Below are 22,207 nucleotides of genomic sequence, written 5' to 3'. Positions count from 1 at the left end.
CCCAGTCCCCAGTGGTCCATGTCAGGGGGCTGTGTGAGGCCGTGGTGGAGGCTGACCTGGTGGAGGCCCTGGAAAAGTTTGGCCCTATATGGTAAGAATCCACTCACATATGTTGGATGATATGTGCCCCCCACCCTTTAACCCCCTGTTTTCGTCATTGTAAGACATTGAAACAAAAAGGCTTTTATCTCATCTTTTTGTTAAACATAGGAAAATAATAGGGAACATGTCAGAAATTGGAAATATGCACTGTACTGTGACTTGGAAGGCTGTGGATAAGAGTGTATGCTAGATGGATCATGTAAATGTGGTGTAGATACGTAAGTGTGAGGCATTTCCCCTCAGGCCTCCCCAGTGGCTTGCCTTTCATCCTGTTGAAGTCATTGGGGGTTCTGTAGAAATACAAACTTATATCAGCATGTACTGAAGCAGTGATCTAACAAGGCGCAACTCACTTCCTTTGAAGAGCTACACACATACTTACAGACACACACAAACATTTTCAGAGTCACACGTCAGTATAAAGTCAACTCACATACACAAATACCAGCACACACATAGAGTGGAGGTGGTTGTGGCCAAACCAAGCTTTTACCTCACGGAGACCTTGAGTAACAGAGAGAGCTCAGTGTTAATCAGGCTCATTATGTGGTGCAATATTACATTACGTAACGTCCCATCAATCCTAGGAGAGCTGCGACAGCATGGTTAACCCACAACATAGAGACAATCTACCGTACCATGGTAACTGTAGAAACTATGGTAACTGTCCAATTAGACCAGCACTGCCCACAGTATGGTCACAACCGCAGTTACTCCCCTCTTCTGTTTTTGTGCATTTATGTTGAGCCTTCATAGGGGATTTTTTGAGGAAATATAAACAAAAAGCCCCACAAACAAATAGAGCGGTTTCCTTTCTGGTAGAATTGTTTGAAAGTATAACCTCATAACCTCAGAATTGAACTAGGAAATGTTTTACAATCCAAACTTGCAAAGTTTTCATTCTGTCAGTTCAGGACATGAGTTCTCATCGGGCAAATTTCAAAGACACCCTATTTTCCAATAGTGTTCTACTTTTAGCACCAAATGTGGTTCACTACAGTAGACAGGGAATGTGGTGTTATTTGAACCACAGTCCATTTAGAGCAGTAGACCATTTCTCTACTCAGTGAATTAAATTCTAATGGACTTCCTTATTGTTCTGTGTTGATGGCAGCTATGTGATGATGATGCCCTTTAAGCGGCAGGCGCTGGTGGAGTTTGAGATGGTGGAGAGTGCTGATAAGTGTGTGGCGTGTGGGAGTAGCGAGGCCGTCTACATCGCAGGCCAGCAGGCCTTCTTCAACTACTCCACTAGCAAGAGGATTACCCGGCCCACCAACTCAGACAACCCCAACAGTGGCAACAAAGTCCTGCTCCTGTCTATCCAGAATCCCCTCTACCCCATCACCACGGTAAGACCATGGTAATACTACGTGACTCCTGGCATGAGTCAGTGCCGAAAATGCATACTGTATTACACAATAGCATCACAGCAGTAACAGTAATTGCCACCCGCCTGGCACTGTATGGATGCTATACTCTCACCATGGTAACAGTACTGACCAAGAGTACCTCATTATTGTCCATGTTAACCGTAGTCAAGTGAATATATGAATCATAAGCATTGTCTATTATCATAGAATTACAGGGTTTCTATTTGTACTCTTTCCTGCTCTCTCACTCCCTTTCTATCTCTCTATGTTACCCTCTCTTTCTTTCTTTCTTTCTTTCTCTCTCTGTCTACCTCTCTCCCCTAATGGGAGCAGTTAGGCGACATTTAGAAAGTAGTGCTTAAAAGCATCTTGTGGCTGTTTCAAGGTTTTATTTCCCCCTGAGTTTGTACATATCTCCTGCCAACACCCATCTATTGCCACCTTTCTCTCTCATCTCCCTCTGCTCTCTTTCTCTCCCCCTCCCTCCCTCTCAGGTTGCATTGCAAGATAGAGAGGGCTCTCTCACGGGGTACCTGTAGTGTTCAGATAGCATGTGTCTGATGTAGGGCTGACCCCATTTAGTCGACTGGTCGATAGGCGGTTGGTCGACCGAGATTTCTTTAGTCGAGCATATAGCAAACACAAAATAAAAATGTCATGGTGTACAAGACACCTGTCTGATTTGCGCCTGTCTGCATGGACTGATCCATTGTGGAGGCCGTGGGGATGGTGTAGTCCATCAGTCTAAGACATTTGCTACTGAAAATGTGTATGGTTATATTACATAAGAACAATAAAAAATATATTATTTTATAACAAATGCGCTTTCTCCCACGTTGGATAGCGGTTGATATCCGTGGTTCTGAAACATCAGTGCGCTGTTGAACTGGTGCCATTTCCTAGACCATGTGGCTACGTGCATAATAAATCCAAATAAAATAAAATGTTATGGTTCGTATACACATATTTAGCAGATATTATTGCGGGTGTGTCACGCTCGTCAAAAGGGAAATGACTGGACCAAGGTGCAGCGTGGTGAGCGTACATTTTTCTTTATTAAGAATGTCGCCAACAAAACAAGAAACACCAAAAACGAACGTGAAGCTTACTAGGGCTATACAGGCCATTAACAAAGACAACTACCCACAACTAAGGTGGCCAAACAGGCTGCCTAAGTATGATTCCCAATCAGAGACAACGATAGACAGCTGCCTCTGATTGGGAACCACACTCTGCCAAACACACAGAAATACAAAACATAGAATGCCCACCACACATCACACCCTGACATAACCAAAAATAGAAATAAAACGTCTCTCTAAGTTCAGGGCGTGACAGGGTGTAGCGAAATGCTTGTGTTCCTAGCTCCAACAGTGCAGTAGTATCTAAAAATTCACAAAATTACACACAAATCTAGAAGTAAAAGAATGGAATTAAGAAATATATAAATATTAGATCGAGCAATGTCCGAGTGGCATTGACTAAAATTCAGTAGAATAGAATACAGTACATACATATGACATGAGTAAAGCAATATGTAAACATTTTTAAAGTAACAAGTGTTCCATTTTTAAAGTGGCCAGTGAATCCAAGTCTATGTATATAGGGCAGCAGCCTCTAAGGTGCAGTGTTGAGTAACCGGGTGGAAGCCGGCTAGTGATGTCTGATGGCCTTGAGAAAGAAGCTGTTTATCTCTCGACCCCAGCTTTGATGCACCTGTACTGACCTCACCTTCTGGATGAAAGCGGGGTGAACAGGCCGTGGCTCGGGTGGTTGATGTCCTTGATGAGCTTTTTGGCCTTCCTGTGACATCTGGTGCTGTAGGTGTCCTGGAGGGCAGGTAGTTTGCCCCCGGTGATGCGTTGTGCAGACCGCACTACCCTCTGGAGAGCCCTGCGGTTGCGGGCGGTGCAGTTGCCGTACCAGGCAGTGATAGAGCTCGACAGGACGCTCTCAATTGTGCATCTGTAAAGGTTTGCGAGGGTTTTAGGGGCCAAGACATATTTCTTCAGCCTCCTGCGGTTGAAGAGGCACTGTTGCGCCTTCTTCACCACACTGTCTGTGTGGGTGGACCATTTCAAATCATCAGTGATATGTACGCCGAGGAACTTGAAGCTTTCCACCTTCTCCACTGCGGTCCCGTCAATGTGGATAGGGGTGTGCTCCCTCTGCTGTTTCCTGAAGTCCACGATCAGCTCCTTTGTTTTGTTGACGTTGAGTGGGAGGTTATTTTCCTGGCACCACTCTCCCAGGGCCCTCACCTCCTCCCTGTAGGCTGTCTCGTCACTGTTGGTAATCAGGCCTACTACTGTTGTGTCATCTGCAAACTTGATGATTGCGTTGGAGGTGTGCGTGGCCACGCAGTCATGGGTGAACAGGGAGTACAAATGGGAGCTAAGCACACACCCTTGTGGGGCCCCTGTGTTGAGGATCAGCGAAGTGGAGGTGTTGTTTCCTACCTTCACCACCTGGGTGCGCCCCATCAGGAAGTCTAGGACTCAGTTGCACAGGGCGGGGGCCCTAAGCTTAATGATGAGCTTGGAGGTTACTATGGTGTTGAATGCTGAGCTATAGTCAATGAACGGCATTCTTACGTAAGTATTCCTCTTGTCTAGATGGGATAGGGCAGTGTGCAGTGCGATGGCGATTGCATCGGCTGCAGATCTATTGGGGTGGTAAGCAAATTGAAGTGGGTCTAGGGTGTCAGGTAAAGTAGAGGTGATATGATCCGTAAAACTAGCCTCTCAAAGCACTTCATGATAACAGAAATTAGTGCTACGGGGCGATAGCCATTAAGTTCAGTTACCGTTGCTTTCTTGGGCACAGGAACAATGGTGGACATCTTGAAGCAAGTGGGGACAGCAGACGTCTTGTGTCTGAGTCGTTGAATTGCGACTCCACTTTGTCTCTGTACTGACGTTTTGCCTGTTTGATTGCCTTACGGAGGGAATAACTAGTGTACACTGTTTGTATTCGGCCATATTCCCCGTCACCTTGCCATGGTTAAATGCGGTGGTTCGCGCTTTCAGTTTTGCGCAAATGCTGCCATCTATCCATGGTTTCAGGTTTGGGTAGGTTTTAATAGTCACAGTGGGTACAACATCTCCTTTACACTTCCTGATGAATTCAGTCACCGTATCCGTGTATTCATCAATGTCATTCTCAGAGGCTACCCGAAACATATCCCAGTCCGCGTGATCAAAACAATCTTGAAGCATGGATTCCGACTGGTCAGACCAGCATTGAATAGACCTTAGTACTTCCTGTTTGAGTTTCTGCCTATATGAAGGGAGGAGCAAAATGGAGTCGTGATCAGATTTGCTGAAGGGAGGGCGGGGGAGGGCCTTGGAGGCATTTGGAAAAGTTGAGTAGCAGTGGTCCAATGTTTTTCCAGAGCGAGTACTACAGTCAATGTGATGGTAGAACTTAGGTAGCGTTTTCCTCAAATGTGCTTTGATAAAATCCCCAGCTACAATAAATGCGGCCTCAGGATGTTTGGTTTCCAGATTGCATAAAGTCCAGTGTAGTTCTTTGAGGGCTGTCGGGGTATCGTCTTGAGGGGTAATATACACAGATGTGACTATAACCGAAGAGAATTCTCTAGGGAGGTAATACGGTCGGCATTTGATTGTGAGGTATTCTAGTTCGGGTGAACAAAAGAACTTGAGTTTCTGTATGTTATCACAATCACACCATGGGTAGTTAATCATGAAACATACACCCCCGCCTTTCTTCTTCCCGGAGAGTTCTTTATTCCTATCTGCGCGATGTACTGAGAACCCAGCTGGCTGTATGGATGGGGACAGTATATCCCGAGAGAGCCATGTTTCCGTGAAACAGAGTATGTTACAATCCCTGATGTCTCTTTGGAAGGAGATCCTTGCCCTGAGTTCATCTACTTTATTATCCAGAGACTGAACATTAGCGAGGAATAAACTCGGAGTGGTAGATGGTTCTCCCCTGGAGAAGAGGTATTCGGAGTGGACTTCTAGTAGTGGACTTCGGAGTGTACTTCCAGAGGCTACACCTCTAGGAGTAGCCTCTGGAATAAGTTCAATTGCCCTGGGGGTACGAACAAAGGATCCATTTTGGGAAAGTCATATTCCTGGTCGTAATGCTGGTGAGTTACCGCTGCTCTGATATCCAAAAGTTATTTCCGGCTGTATTTAATAAAAATAATAATAATAATAATAACCCTCCTTTTTTATCTCCTTATTGTTATTATTACTATTATTATTATGATCATTATAATAAGTAATGTTATTACCATTAGTAGGCTGAGTATAGCAGCCTTGTATAACCACCATCAAGCTGTAGGCCAAAGAGGGCATCTTGTTTAGTCTTAATACCGTAACTTAGGCCTGTATTTCAATACTTATATAGGATACTGTATCAATCAATCATTCATTCGTTAATGTCATCACACAGCATACGAGTCATTCATGATTTGAAATGTAATCAAGCATTTTAGTTTTCAAATAACAAAGCGAACCTTGAGTAATTAGCGGAAATAATAAATAAACCGTTCCATTTCGGCAATTGCATTCACAAATTCACGTGACTGTTTTTAGTCTTTGCTGTAATAAAGGCTTTCAAAAAATAAATGAAAAAAGACAAACAGACTCTCTGGTATGCTTATAATTGAATTAGTGTTGTTTACATTGTTCCAAACAGTCTGAAAAATTATATTGTAATCTAACAGAACCTGTTTGGCACACCTTACCTTATTTTTCTTGATCTCCAGTATTTTCCGCAATTAGTCAAATTTATTCCACACATCTGACTTCCCCTTTACCTCCTGAGCAACCAAACATTCCCCTGTTTTGAGTTTATTTGTCACGTCATCTGCATCAATTTTGTGTTTCGGCATTCAGAGTTTGTGCTATAGGTCAGGCCCTCTTGGTCATGTGCATGCGATCATGTGCAACGAGAGCAAGGGTTGAGGGAATAGGGAATGTTTAACCAAAACAAATTAGGGATTTCAGTAACCAAACTTTCCCATCAGAAATGGCTGTAATTATTTTTCCGGTTCAGCAACACGGACAGCGCGATAAACACTGTTGTCGCTGCAGCAGGGAGGGGAGAGAGACAACGGGTGCTAGTCACACAGTTACTAGCTGTCTTTTTTTTTAACACAGCGCAGCAAGTCTGAGCCCGGCCTGGTACAATCAAATCAATTGCGGTCGGACTCCCTCTTGTCATCTGTGTGTCTTAATTGTTTAATCAAACAGTTGCCTTAAAGCATCAGACAAGCTCAGTGCATATAGTTGATTTAATTAAAACACAAATGGAAAAATTGGTCGAAAGAACAGACGACTCTCGGTCGACCAATACTTTTTTTTAGTCGAGGACAGCCCTAGGCTGATGATAAGAATACCAGGAAGCTCAGGTATATCAGTCTTCCTCAGATATGGGATGCACAAATAGGCTGAGAAAGGATCTAGCCTTATGCTGTCTCACTCCAGCTGAGCAGAGAAGAAATAACACATGCAACAACCAAGATAAATGTGCAGAGACCTAGATAGGGTTGAATTATGTTAGTATTAAGTCAAACAGAGGCAAATTGTCTGATTAGAGAGACACATTCACTGTGTTAGAACATACAAGCATAGAAGTATAACAACACACACTAAAGTACTGATAGATATAAAGTACCAGTCAAAAGTTTGGACACACCTACTCATTCAAGGGATTTTCTTAACTTTTACAATTTTCTACATTGTATATATTTTTTTAAACTACGAAATAACACATATGGAATCATGTAGTAACCAAAAAAGTGTTAAACAAATCAAAATAAATTTGAGATTTGAGATTCTTCAAAGTAGCCACCCTTTGCCTTGATGACAGCTTTGCACACTCTTGGCATTCTCTAAACCAGCTTCACCTGGAATGCTTTTCCAACAGTCTTGAATGAGTTCTCACATATGCTGAGCACATGTTGGCTGCTTTTCCTTCACTCTGCAGTTCAACTCATCCTGAACCATCTCAATTGGGTTGAGGTTGGGTGATTGTGGAGGCCAGGTCATCTGATGCAGCACTCCATCACTCACCTTCTTGGTCAAATAGCCCTAGCCCGCGAAGTGTGCCTTGAATTCTAAATAAATCACCAGCAGTGTCACCAGCAAAGCACCCCCACACAATCACACCTCCTCCTCCATGCTTCACGGTGGGAACCACACATGCAGAGATCATCCATTCACCTACTCTACGTCTCACAAAGACACGGCGGTTGGAACCAAAAATCTCCAATTTGGACTCATCCGAACAAAGGACAGATTTCCACCAGTCTAATGTCCATTGCTCGTGTTTCTTGACCCAAGCAAGTCTCTTCTTCTTATTAGTGTCCTTTAGTAGTGGTTTCTATGCAGCAATTCGACCATGAAGGCCTGATTCACACAGTCTCCTCTGAACAGTTGATGTTGAGATGTGTCTGGCACTTGAACTCTGAAGCATTTATTTGGGCTGCAATTTCTGAGACTGGTAACTCTAATGAACTTATCCTCTGCAGCAGAGGTAACTCTGGGACTTCCTTTCCTGTGGCGGTCCTCATGAGAGCCAGTTTCATCATAGCGCGTGATGATTTTTGCGACTGCACTTGAAGAAACTTTCAAAGTTCAAGGCACACCTGTTAATTGAAATGCATTCCAGGTGAAGCTGGTTGAGAGAATGCCAAGAGTGTGCAAAGCTGTCATAAAGGCAAAGGGCGGCTACTTTGAAGAATCTCAAATCTCAAATATATTTAGATTTCTTTAACAGTTTTTTGGTTAATACATGATTCCATATGTACTATCTCATAGTTGTGATGTCTCCACTATTATTCTTCAATGTAGAAAATAGTAACAATAAAGAAAAACCCTGGAATGAGTAGGTGTGTCCAAACTTTTTCCTGGTACTCTATGGACATAGATATATACACGCTCCCTTATAGATAGACATACAACGCCATAGATAGTGTCTTATATCAAGACCAATGGTACTTTAAAATAAATGGATAGCATATAAACTCAGCAAATAAAGAAACATCCCTTTTTCAGGACCCTGTCTTTCAAAGATCATTCGTAAAAATCCAAATAACTTCACAGATCTTCATTGTAAAGGGTTTTAACACTGTTTCCCATGCTTGTTCAATGAACCATAAACAATTAATGAACACGCACCTGTGGAACAGTCGTTAAGACACTAACAGCTTACAGATGGTAGGCAATTAAGGTCACAGTTATGAAAACTTAGGACACTAAAGAGGCCTTTCTACTGACTCTGAAAAACACCAAAAGAAAGATGCCCAGGGTCCCTGCTCATCTGTGTGAACGTGTCTTAGGCATGCTGCAAGGAGGCATGAGGACTGCAGATGTGGCCAGGGCAATAAATTGCAATGTCCGTACTGTGAGACGCCTAAGACAGCGCTACAGGGAGACAGGACGGACAGCTGATCGTCCTCGCAGTGGCAGACCATGTGTAACAACACCTGCACAGGATCGGTACATCCGAACATCACACCTACGGGACAGGTACAGGATGGCAACAACAACTGCCCGAGTTACACCAGGAACGCACAATCCCTCCATCAGTGCTCAGGTCCTCACCAGACATCACCGGCAACAACGTCGCCTATGGGCACAAACCCACCGTCGCTGGACCAGAGTCGCGGTTTTGTCTCACCAGGGGTGATGGTCGGATTTGCGTTCATCGTCGAAGGAATGAGCGTTACACCGAGGCCTGTACTCTGGAGGGTCCGTCATGGTCTGGGGCGGTGTGTCACAGCATCATTGGACTGAGCGTGTTGTCATTGCAGGCAATCTCAACGCTGTGCGTTTACAGGGAAGACATCCTCCTCCCTCATGTGGTACCCTTCCTGCAGGCTCTACCTGACATGACCCTCCAGCTTGACAATGCCACCAGCCATACTGCTCGTTCTGTGCGTGATTTCCTGTAAGACAGGAATGTCAGTGTTCTGACATGGCCAGCGAAGAGCCCGGATCTCAATCCCATTTAGCACGTCTGGGACCTGTTGGATCAGAGGGTGAGGGCTAGGGCCATTCCCCCCAAAAATGTCTGGGAACTTGCAGGTGCCTTGGTGGAAGAGTGGGGTAACATCTCACAGCAAGAACTGGCAAATAGGGTGCAGTCCATGAGGAGGAGATGCACTGCAGTACTTAATGCAGCTGGTGGCCACACCAGATACTGACTTTACTTTTAATTTTGACCCCCCCTTTGTTCAGGGACACATTATTCAATTTCTGTTAGTCACATGTCTGTGGAACTTGTTCAGTTTATGTCTCAGTTGTTGAATCTTGTTATGTTCATACAAATATTTACACATGTTAGGTTTGCTGAAAATAAAAGCAGTTGACAGTGAGAGGACGTGTCTTTTTTTGCTGAGTTTAGGTTCCTGCATCCAGGTTGCATCCTTTCTACTCTAAGGACACACAGATGTTCCTACTTTATGAAGTCTCACACTGGTTCTCATTATTCCACCAATTTCACACAGGAACCTCTCAAATATTGTGAACAAATTTGTCACAGCCTGGTATATTGTCTTCGGTGTTGTAGGTGTCAGGGAGAAATGCAGTTTTAATTGGAACATTTATCTTCCAGCTGCAGCCTTGGTGAGAGCTGACTAAAGCCTTCCGTGTATCTCCATTTCTTGTCTCCAAGGATGTTCTCTACACAGTGTGCAACCCCATAGGCAGTGTGATGCGCATCGTCATCTTCAAACGCAACGGCATCCAGGCCATGGTGGAATATCCTTTCTGTCTAGCTGGTTGGCTGGCTGGCTCGCTGGCTGGCTGCCTGGCTGCCTGTTAGAGTGTGAGTGTTGGAGGGTGTGACCATAAAAAAGGCATCCACAGGTCAAATTATTCAACCAGCATAGATTTGTTTTTGTTGATGGTTTTAGAGATTTGATATCTTCTATCTGGGGACTTGTAATTGTACATTGAGGCTTGAGGTTATTTGGCTGTGTTGCTGTTGTCCTTAACTGCCCCTCCTCACATTTGAGTCCATCGAGTGCGCTCAGAAAGCTAAGGCTGCTCTCAATGGAGCCGACATCTATGCCGGCTGCTGCACCTTAAAAATTGAATATGCAAGGGTAAGTCTATATTCACCACACACAATCACATACATAACGCTTAGTAAATTGATTTTCTTTAAAACGCCGGAACACTTCCTGATGATCAGCCTCAGCATGCAACAACATATGTTGTTTCCCTCCTATAGCCAACTCGCTTGAACGTGATCAGAAATGACAACGAGAGCTGGGACTACACAAAGCCTTACCTGGTCCGAAGAGGTAAGATTCTGCTCCTTGTTCTGTATATGTAGGCTATGGAGTGATCTCATTGTGTAGAAGCTGCTGAGTTAGGGCTATGGGCTGCCATATAGGGCTGTCATTGTGTCAGAGTGTCCATGGGCAGCCTGCAGGGCAGAGTCAGGTTTTCCTCCCTCTGTCAGGTTTTCCTCCCCCTTTATCTGAAATCTGCCCAGGCTGCAAACAGAATAGCAGGAGAGGAAAGGATATCAAAGAAGTGTGGCTGTTTCTCTTCTCATTCCTCACAGGCTGTAGATAGATACGCTCTGAGTTGAGAGAGAGAGAGCGAGAGAGAGAGAGAGAGAGAGCTGGACTGTTTGTCTTGAGTTTAGTCTGCGTCAGCTGAAATGAGACAGAGAAATTGCGATACTTCTCATTATCCTGTGCTAAATATGCTAACTTGAGACAGACAGATACTGAGTCAGAGGCTGAGGAGAGCACTGTGGTTGTATCATTGCATGAGGAATGTTATAGTAGCAAAGATGCTGTTTGAAAAAAGAGCAGAGAAATGGCCTGCTGTTGGCTACCCCTCTTTACTACCCTCCCCCCATCCCACCCCGTCTATGTGAAGTCATCATTGTGACTGTAGCGCCCCCTATTGTGAGGTGGTTAAGGACCAGTATGGACCACAGACCTGCAGTCAACCAAGCCAACACAAGACCGACCCACTGCGCGTCCTTCTCCAAGCAACACACTCTCACATCCGCCTCTCACAAGCCTGCACCTGCCGCCCATGGGAATAGAGAGAGAGGGATGGACGACAGGCTGACCCCGCACAGCAACATGCATCCATCTTCACCCAAACCTCAAGAGAGAGGGAGAGAGACTACTCATTCATCCTGACCTCATGCAACCTCAACATCAACACACCCAGGACAACCCGCCAGTGCCACCTCATGGCTGGAGGACTGGCTGCTTTTAGACTTTTTAGACTGGACAAATGTTCTTCTCTTGCTTGCGTCCTGATCGTATTCAGTCAGTTATCTGACTGGTTAAAACCCTTTATATTCTCTCACCAAATAATCCGTAGTAGAAATATCGATGTATTAGTCTATACTATCCCTAGTCTGGACATGCGAACATAAGAGTGTATTTCTCTCTTTGTCTTCTAGGCTTTGTCTTAAGTCAGACAATAAGCAAAACATCTCTGCTCTGTAATCTACTTAAACACCAAGGTGACACTATCTTCTACTGTAAATGACTTTATATTATAGCATTTCTGTCAGTGTCAATGTGTTGAAATGCCTACTGTAGCAGAGAGAACTGTTTAGATTAAATCCTGAACATTGAGTGTCTATTCTTGAATGCACTGTTAATGGGGGTACATCGTGTGGATGAAGAGAGTCACAGTTCCTTAGAGGCCCTCTATCAGAGACCCAACCTTTATATCTCTATCTGAAAGGCATTGCCCTGTGAAAGTCAGCCCCTTTTCTCCTAGTGCATCCATCTACTCAAATTAACCAGGGGACATAGTCGACTGCTGAGGGGGTTCACCCTATGATGAATATCACCCTTTACTGCATGGCTAAATGAGAAGTCAGGCGAGATGCTAACTCATTTGAAAGCCCAGTGAGAGTGAGTTAGCCTCCTGCTGTGGTGCCGTTCTTAGGACACTCAAATGTATTCCTCCAGCGTCCTCTGTGGATGTCTCTCACCTCGGGACTGACTGCTTCAGTACCATGCCGCTCTCCGCTTACCTGAGAGGAACATATATTTGATTCACTTTAAATCACCCTCACACTTTTATTATACTGGGTACTGGATTGTATATCAGAATAAGTATAAGTCATGGTTCTATCAGCTGCTGTATAATGAAGTATCCCACACCTAGAGTATATACTGTGCGATCCGGTCTGTAGCACATTTCCTTCTAGAGAACCTATATCCCTGGCATTTAGGAACAGGTGTCAACATGGTGTTACAACACGTTAGAGCGCGATGCTCTACGTGCAACAACATGGTGTCTGGTTCACATCCCATGGGGACCAGCCGGAGAGGCTGTCTGTGACATCACGTCCCCTGTGAGTTGCCTTAGCCAAAGCAGGGTTCATATTGCTGTTGCCCACAGCGGAGATTAGCTGCCTTTTTAGCTAGTAGTCCTCCGCAAGGAGACTTTGCTATGACTCTCATCCCCTGGCCCCTTTGGAGGAAATAGCATTCGACTTGGGTGGGGTAAATAACTAGCAATTTAAACTGAAATTCTAACTGACCATTCCGTATAAAACGGGAGAAAGTCAGCCAAGAAGAGAAGCAACGCTTTAATTCTCTAATCATGCTCAGTGCACCAGTTGGCCAGGGAATTATGATTGCCAAAGCAAATCTGTTCTCTGGTAACTTTACCTGGATAAATAAAGGTTGAGTGCACAGCATGGGTCTGCAGTCTCTCCGAGGGTGTTATTAATGATGGATAGTTTTCCCTTCTTCTCCCCCCCAGAGGACGAGCAGAGGAGAGAGGGTTTTTGTGAGGCATGGGGGGTGGGGGGTGGATCTCAGGGTATAATAATAGATGCTGTTTGAGGCCTGATTGTGGAGGGAGGCATAGGGTGAGATGGGAGGGGGTAATGATGGCTTCCGCTGGCACAGCAAACAGGGCGGTGAACCCTGCTGTACGCCCCTAATCTGTGACTGAAGGTCACTTTGACTATCTGATGAAAGCTCCCTCTCTTAATAATCCCCCTTATCATTTTACACCCATGCAGCATTTCAGTAGAGTGTGTGTGTGACTGTGACTTGGCCTGGGGGGACTGTTGTGGATACCACACGGCATCACCCAACCCCCCAACCACAGAGCTGACCTGGCTGCAATAGTTACATAGATCGGTTCCTGTAAGCTATAGTGGAGCATTACTGACTAATAAAGGAGATCGTGTTACTTGTAAGTTATAGAGGGGCTTTTCAGTTGTAGAGGTAAACTTATTGAACTGAATAATTGGAGTGATATTATCTGGGTTTCCATGTAGATATACAGGAGCTCTGATTCATGGAACATGGAAGGTTCCCACTGGGCACACACTGGTTGAATCAACGTCATTTGAACCAACGTGGAATAGATGCTGAATTGACATCTGTGCCCAGTAGGTTTCTTTTATCTTTTCAACTGTATTGTTAGTCTTCTAATTAAGGCTCAGTTTGGACTGCTCTTGTGGGAGATGGAACTGCAGCTGCTCTTTGTCCAAACTGTGCCTCCATGTATCTCTCTGTGATTCTGTGCCAGTTGTGAACTGACTATCTGATGATGCAACACAGGTTGATGTTGTTTCACTTGTGCTGAAAGAGACAACCTGTGCCAGTAAAGCCAAGACCTCAGTGAGAGGGTTGCTGACTGTTCACGCTAGTGATGTAATTCAGGTACTTTTCCTCCACCAATCTTTGTATAAAAATGTAACAATGTTTTCCACCTGTTTAAAATGTGCCCTTTGTTTTTTCTTTCTATTTTTGAATCTTCTCTCCACTGTTCCTTGTCTATAGATTGCTGAAGGATGTAAATTGTATTTAGTAAAGTAAATTGCCATTGTGGTTAACAGTAGACCTACTTTAGGCCTACATGTATTGGTGTCTCCTTCTCTCTGTATGTAATAGTACAACATAGTACTAATGCATGGGAAAGGTACAACTGTGGATGCATTGAAGTCCTTCTAATGCACAGTATTAGCAGGATTTATATTCTAACGTGTGGTAATCAATAGCATTGTTTCCATGTGTTGCCTAATGACTATAGTACTGTTACTATGTGAACTTGTAAATGAATGTTAAAAGTCAACAGACTTGGGGTATCACCAGTGTATTCAGATTCACCTGTAATGTCACAGGTCTTCTGTCGCTTCTCTAATTATATTATGCTTATTTACCTCCAATGACCTTTTTATCAGCATGTCTATTTGAATAGCTCCTATTTGAATGTGTAGCCCAGAGACATTTTCCTCATACTCTCTCCCTATGCTGTCAATGTGTTGATGTTTCAGAGCGTGGGAAGGGCAGACAGAGACAGGCCATACTAGGGGAGCACCCGTCCTCTTACGGAGACAACGGATACGGTAAGATCCCCCTCCTAACCCCAGCACCAAAACACTACCCTATTACTCAGTGTGCCAACCATATCCCTCTTTGATGTCACGCAGGTTGATACATTGCTATGTTTTCATTTGAAAAGCTATTTTACAAAAAGTCCCACTGTACCTAACATCATTACTAAACTTTAGACATACGAGTTCCCACACCCGGTCTCAGGGATGGCTAACTCTGTAAATTCCTTTGGTCTCTACTGAGTACAGCTTTTAGTGTTCGTGCACCTTGTTTGTGGAAAGGTCTTCTAAATGTTCTTAAATGTGATGTTTTGGTGCCTCTGAGGACCTTATTTCTGATTAATGTGCTTTTCTTTCTGCATTTTGTATTTATATTTGGTGCGTCTATTTTCTGTAGTTTATGTAATTCAGGGTTCATCTGTAAAATAGACCTTGGTCTCAGTATGACTCTCTGATAAAATGAAGGTTAAATAAAGAAATATCCGCCTCACACAGACTGCTACATTATCCACACTATCCACACATTCTGCTACATTATCCACACTATCCACACAGACCTCCATATTATCCACACTATCCACACATACTGCTACATTATCCACACTATCCACACAGACCTCCATATTACCACAAACTATCCACAACATACTGCTACATTTTCCACACTATCCACACAGACCTCCAATTATCCACACTATCCACACATACTGCTACATTATCCAACACCATCCACACAGACCTCCATATTATCACACTTACCACCACACCTCCATATTATCCACACTATCCACACTACTCCTACATATCCAACACCACCACACAACCACCATTTACCACACATCCACACAGACCTCCATATTATCCACACTATCCACACAGACCTCCGATATTATCCACACTATCCACACATACTGCTACATTATCCACACTAATCCATACAGACCTCCATATTATCCACACAGACCTCCATATTATCCACACTATCCACACAGACCTCCATATTATCCACACTATCCACACAGACTTCTACATTATCCACACTTCCCACACACCCCTACTGCTCAGCTGGAGGGTGTAGATTCTCAACCCTATCTGAAGGTGAGAGGAGTAGAGACCTCCCAAGAGGCTAGTAGAGAAAAATAAAACCCACCTCCACACTCCTTTCACCATCAGGGTTGTGTTCATGAGGACCGAACGGGACAAGAAAGTAGTAGCTGATCTCCTTCGTTTCAAAATGTTTTCGCCCGTTTCGTGCCTACTGAGCACAACCCAGGTGGAAGTGAAAGTTGTAACCCCAGCTCCTCCTTTCCCCTTGTGTTATGTATTCCAGGGTCACACTGCCCCCTGCTGCCTCTCCCAGGGAACAGCAGGTACAAGCTGAGCTCCCACGACATCCCAGAGGTGGTGGCCTACCCCCTGCCCCAGAGTTCCTCCTACAACCACGGCTCCAGCTCTGTCGCCATGGTGAGCGGCCTGCACCCCGCCAAGATGAACTGCACCCGCATCTTCAACCTCTTCTGTCTCTATGGCAACATTGAAAAGGTTAGCAGGGGGGCCCACCTGAGGAGGAACTTAAGGGCATCCATGTGTGTGTTGTGGTAGTTTGTCTGTGAATGAACATTTATTTTATATTTTGGGGGGGAGAGGGGGGCAGTGTGTGTTATTCTGATTGAAGTATTTCTGTTTGAAGGAGGTGTAGCTGAAGATGTGTGAATCTATTTGAGGATTGCTATGCACATAATGTCTGAAACTGTGTTTGGCAGGTGAAGTTCATGAAGAGTGTCCCAGGCACTGCCCTAGTAGAGATGGGGGATGAGTATGCAGTGGACAGGGCCATCACTCACCTCAACAGCATCAAGGTGTTTGGCAAGAGGCTCAACGTCTGGTGAGTGTCCTTGTTAGTACATTAGAGGGAAGCTGAGGACCTGCGGTATTCAACCACGTAATTAATATTATTGTCTACTAGTATTTTATTACTCTTTCTCTGTTATCAAATCCAATTACCGGTACAGAATCAATGTGTGGGTGTACAGGTTAGTCGAGGTAATTTGTACATGTAGGTAGGGGTCAAGTGACTATGCATAGATAATAAACAGCGAGTAGCAGCAGTGTAAAAACAATGTAAATAGTCTGCGTGACCATTTGATGAATTGTTCAGTAGTCTTATGGCTTGGGGGTAGAAGTTTTTAAGGAGCCTTTTGGACCTGGACTTCAACTCCCTCCCTCTCCATTTCTCTCTTCCTCCTTTTTCCCTCTTCCTCCTTTTTCTCTCTTCCTCCTTTTTCTCTCTCTCTCCCCCTCTCCTCTCCCTCTCTCATCTCCCCCTCTCCAGTGTGTCCAAGCAGCATGCGGTCATCCCCAGCCAGGTGTTTGAGCTGGAGGACGGCAGCAGCAGCTATAAGGACTTTGCCATGACCAGGAACAACCGCTTCACCAGCCAAGGCCAGGCCTCCAAGAACATCATCCAGCCACCCTCCTGTGTGTTGCACTACTACAACGTCCCCCCCTGCATCTCAGAGGACCAGCTACTGAGGGTAGGGGTGTGATAAGGTCTATGGTGGAGAGGGTGTGAGCAGAGGCCTGAACAGAGGCCTGAACAGAGGGGTTGAAGGTCAAGGCTAGGGGATGGGATGTAGGGAGTAAGGTAATGATTAACTCCCAGAAGTCCATCCTTTGTACTGCACTACTGCAAATCCCTCCTGGCATCTGAAAGTACCAGCTGCTGAGGGTATGGCTGGGATGGCAGGGTAGGGTATTGGGAAGGGTTTCTGAGGTTCGTATGGGGTAACGTTTAGCATAGACTCATCCTGTGTGCTGAACTATTACAAGCCCCTCCCCCTTTATGAGAGATGCCCAGCTGGATCGTGGGTATGTGGTTGGGATGAGGGTTCATATCTAATATTTTGTCAATAGGGCTAAGAGGTGAAATTAGCCTGCTACTCTTTTGCTGCACAATTAAAATAGCTTGCATAGAAGAAGACGACCGCTGATGGTTCTGCCTGTCACTCACTGTCAAAGATGTTTGTAGTTTGACCGAGAGACTAAAGAGCTCCACCTTGTGGTTGTGGTTAGAACAGAATTATTGTCTCGCAACAACCTTTATCTCAGCTGTTCTTTTTTTTTACAGTTATGCTCAGAGCATGATGTGCCAGGTTTCACCAAGTTCAAGATGTTTGATGCAAAGCGTAAGTTTGGGCTTTTTTAACTTTTTCCATTTGTGTGTGTTCGGCTGTTGAAGGAGTTAAGTGTACTTTCATACTTAAGTTGTCCTTTTCTCCTCTCTTCTTGTCAGCCTCCTCCAAAACCATTTCTGGCTTGTTAGAGTTTGACTCCAAGACACACGCTGTCGAGGTCTTGACCGTCCTAAACCACTACCAGATCAGAATACCAAGTAAGTGACCAGATGGCCTTGCTTTCCTCAACAGTGACCGCATACTAGCACCAAACACTCAACCGTTAGTAGTCACTCTCAGCATGAGAACTGATAGTGCCACATACAGTCGGAGAAATGCCCATAAAATTGGATTCAGACCAAACTTACATGAAGACCTGAAGATAATATATATATCTTTCCTGGGTGAAATAGCATGAGGGAAATGTTATAAAATCCAAAAGGGGAGAAAGCTGTAAATGCTGTCTGTTCTAGCAGCAGGTGGTTATTTTTTACATTATTTCTGTGTTGGTTGGCACCACAGGTGTTTCAGCCTGGCCCTGTGGAATCAGTCGCTATCAGAGAGGGAGATTAGATGTGTGTGTGTGTGTGCTTGTGTGTGTGTGCTTGAAGTGAGATAGAGGGAGCACACTAGGACAGGAGTCTGCACCATCTGCCGCACACCTTTTCTCTTCCCAGACCGGACTTAACGCTCCCATCTTCAGAATTCTCACTGCCAATGTCCCCTGTCCCCAGCAGAGTGTGCACGTGTGTGGGCATGCCATATGATCATGTGTGTTTGTTTATGTGTGTGTAGTATGTGTGTAACCTCGTGTGTCTGACCTTTTCCAGATGGCTCTAACCCCTACACCCTGAAGCTGTGCTTCTCCACGTCCTCTCACCTCTAAAGACCACAGGACCAGTGCACCAGCAGGAGAGGGAGAGATGAGATGGAGATGGAGAGAAGGCGAGAGAAAGAGAAGCGATGGGACTGGGAGGGACAGACTACTAAGCTGACAAGACTGATAAAGAGGGCCCTCATCCAGACTGACTGGCTCCTCTTGAAGTGGAGAAGACTACTGAAACACAGACGTGTGAAACACTGGAGATTGCTGAAGAGGTTTTTTTTATCTTGCACCTCTTATTTTGGAGTATTTTTTGTTCTCTTCGTTTTTTGTTTTCTCTGTATAGAGAGAGCCAATCAGAACTAAGATCTGAGAGATGACACCCTGTCTCTTCCCAGCATCCATTGGGGCTGAGCATGGTACCTTAACAGGTGACCCCTGAAAAGACTTGTTGTGGACAGAATGAGATGACTTGTTCATTTTTGCATTGTGTTTGAAGACTGGATAGAGGACATCTATTATGCCGATGCTGGTGAAGATTATCCAAGATGGTCGCCATATTTATGGGTTGACAGCGCTGCTTTTATGCTCAGCACATTCAGTTGAGCAGCAAAAACTCAGTCGGTACTTCAGTGAAACAATGTGTCAATATGAATTTTAAATCACACTGTAATATGTAAAGGTGTATAGAACTGAAATGGAAGTTCTGTTATGGAGGGGTGGGACGGGGGAAGGGGTAATATCTATCTTATTTGAAGACATTGTGTCAGCAGGTGTTTTGCTTTGGAGTGGACTGTTTAATGACGCGTTTGTACGATGTTTACACATGAAGAGCCCATGGTCTGTGTAGTATGTCAGTGTTTTGGGGCACTCTGTTTGAGTGTTAGTACTGTGTTAGTATCATGGCTCGCCTGCACTGGTTCAGTGTCAGTAGTTTTGCACATTCAGATTGTTTTAGTGTTTAGTGGCACGCCGATATGTCTTATGTTCACAAATGGCTGTATCCAGAATCATTGTACATCATCCCTAGCTCTTTTCCTGATCAATTAGCAAATATAGCAACAATGTTATAGAGATATGTTTTATTTTTAATCCCTCAAATACCTAAGGTTATTTGGGAACAGCCCTGCCAAAGAGGGTAACAAATAATATGATCGTACAAATGCTTTGTACAAGAATTGTGGAATTCCATTTTACTTGCAAAATAAGGAAATGACACGTTAACACCATATTCCATGGGTCTACTCTGTATATTGTACTGTATAATGTGAGCAAATACATAGGTGTTATTCAAACCTTTCTGCAAGTAGCAGATTGTAGTATTTGCCACTACAGTGAAGGGTAATCCAGGCATCAGGATCAGGGGTTGGTTGGATCTGGATGCATGCTGTGAGCGTGACACTCATTAAACATTTAGCAGTCTTCAGATCCTCTTACATCTTTATGATTCGATAATTGTTCCACATCGTGAGTTACATTTCAAAAGGCTTGAGTTACCATAAACAGCAGTCTTGTGCTTCGTTTAATGGTATCATCAAACGTAAGGAGGGTCTTAAATTCTCACTACACGCATGTTCAGATAGGTAGTACCCATGATGTCCATGTCTGACTGGTCATTAAATGGCGTTGTGTCTGTGTCTTTGTGGTGGATTTTGTGTTTGAGTTTGGTAATCTGTGCCAGTGATAGTCAATGGAGTGACACCAGAATAAAATCTTCATAAACACTACTGATTGTGTAGTCTCCAGCCCTATGAGTTTAGAGAACACACTCCCACCAATCCTCTTAAACAAACTTCAGAGGATCCCTCTGCCCACAAATGTATCTCTGAGGGCATAACTTGTAAAAATAGAATACTGCAGCCTTTTGGCTTTCAAGAGCCACATTGTCAAAAAAGGAAAATGGGTTCACACAGCGAAAGCTTTACTTTTCATGACTTGAGAAAACATAGATGTACATTTAGATGTGGAGAGAGCTGGTTGGGAGGATGGGACAAAAGAAGAGGTAATGGAAGGATGGAAACGGAGGCATACACACACAGTAACATTATTCATGCTAATTATTTTTCCTTTCAGATGAGATACTGTACACAGCTAGTGACATGTACTGAAATAACAAACACGTCTTGCTCTCTTAACTGAAAAACCAAGAAAAATATAAACTTATACAAACCCAAGTGGGCACACAACTCACAAACACCTCTCTCCACCCCCACACAATCTCTCTCTTTCACACTCCAGCCTGGTCTCTACCCACAACTTTAGAGAATGTTCCCTTCAGTCTCATTAGGTCATTAACTAACGTTTTCATAGAAATGTTCCCGTGATGTGCAAGGAGAGTTTCAAACAGACCATTCCCTTAATGTCAAATAGAATTTTCTCAGAACATGGTTACCATGTTCACAGAACTTAAGATATTAATGTTATAGACACATTTCATGGGAACGTTGCAAGACCATTCATGTGTCCAGTTTTCTGAGGGTTAGGAGAACATTCCATCAACATCCCACCAAACATACACAGAACATGGTTGCCATGTTGTCAGAACATAAGATATTAATGTTCTAGACATGTTTGATGGGAACGTTGCAAGAACATTTGTGTTTCCAGTTTTCTGTGGGTTAGAAGAACATTCCATCAACATCCCACCAAACATACACGTAACAGGCTTGCCATGTTCTCCGAATAAAAAATATGAATGTTCTAGACACGTTTCACAGGAACGTTGCAAGAGAATGTATGTGTCCCAAGAAAATGTCTTTACACATCACTGTTGCCAAGCCAATCAATGCCCTGATTAATGAACCACTGATCCGTTCATAGCTCTTTGTCTGTTGGCGAGGGATAGTTTTTAACATACAGCCTTTTAAACTTACGCATTTGACACACGATTGCATTGTGCATGTTCATTTATACAGTAATTATTCTTCAACATGTCCTCACCTATGATTTAAAGTCACAACCTCTTGGTTCATGGTATTCTGATCCTTCTGCTACGCCACCATGTCCATGTCAGGTATCAGTTAGTCTGGCTATTCTCTCATCATTGATTTTATTAACTTATTTCAACAATTTAAGGGCTTTCCGTATAGTTGTCTAATTTTGGTGGGGCATATCAACCTGTTTTAATGATACTCCTGAATCACTATGATCAATAAACTATTTTCTTGAGTGTACTTTTAACAGAGCTGAGATTTACTTCAAAGTGTATTCACCCTATTGCTTACACCTATCAAGTTGTTACAGATCTACACAAGTGCCTACTGTAGGAAGGAGGGGTTAGGGCAGTGTTTCCCAAACTCGGTCCTAGGTACCCCAAGGGCTGCACGTTCTGGTTTTTGCCCTAGCACTACACAGCTGATTCAAATAATCATCTAATTATCAAGCTTTGATCATTTGAATCAGCT

At 44.0% G+C, this 22,207-nt stretch overlaps 1 protein-coding gene across 1 annotated transcript; it reads left to right on the top strand.

Annotated features, from left to right (window-relative positions):
- Positions 1-20,530, top strand: LOC111977650 (heterogeneous nuclear ribonucleoprotein L-like). The gene is made up of 12 exons (XM_024007188.2): positions 1-91; positions 1,217-1,454; positions 10,134-10,219; positions 10,470-10,566; positions 10,695-10,767; positions 14,748-14,819; positions 16,138-16,349; positions 16,571-16,692; positions 17,140-17,341; positions 17,935-17,992; positions 18,100-18,198; positions 18,811-20,530. The coding sequence occupies exons 2-12, from the start codon at positions 1,224-1,226 to the stop codon at positions 18,864-18,866; spliced, it is 1,308 nt and encodes a 435-aa protein (XP_023862956.1). The 5' UTR covers positions 1-91; positions 1,217-1,223; the 3' UTR covers positions 18,867-20,530.
- Positions 20,531-22,207: the final 1,677 nt, after the last annotated feature.

The sequence above is a fragment of the Salvelinus sp. IW2-2015 genome, linkage group LG18 (assembly GCF_002910315.2).
Source record: "Salvelinus sp. IW2-2015 linkage group LG18, ASM291031v2, whole genome shotgun sequence".
In the NCBI taxonomy this organism is placed as follows: domain Eukaryota; kingdom Metazoa; phylum Chordata; class Actinopteri; order Salmoniformes; family Salmonidae; genus Salvelinus; species Salvelinus sp. IW2-2015.
This window is presented reverse-complemented; position numbering and strand designations above follow the sequence as displayed.

Excerpts from the sequence above, each read along its gene's own strand:
- LOC111977650 (XM_024007188.2), top strand. The coding sequence starts at position 1,224 with ATGATGATGCCCTTTAAGCGGCAGGCGCTGGTGGAGTTTGAGATGGTG. Across the intron at positions 10,567-10,694 it reads TAAAAATTGAATATGCAAGG|CCAACTCGCTTGAACGTGAT; the intron begins GTAAGTCTATAT and ends TCCCTCCTATAG. Across the intron at positions 17,342-17,934 it reads CAGAGGACCAGCTACTGAGG|TTATGCTCAGAGCATGATGT; the intron begins GTAGGGGTGTGA and ends TTTTTTTTACAG.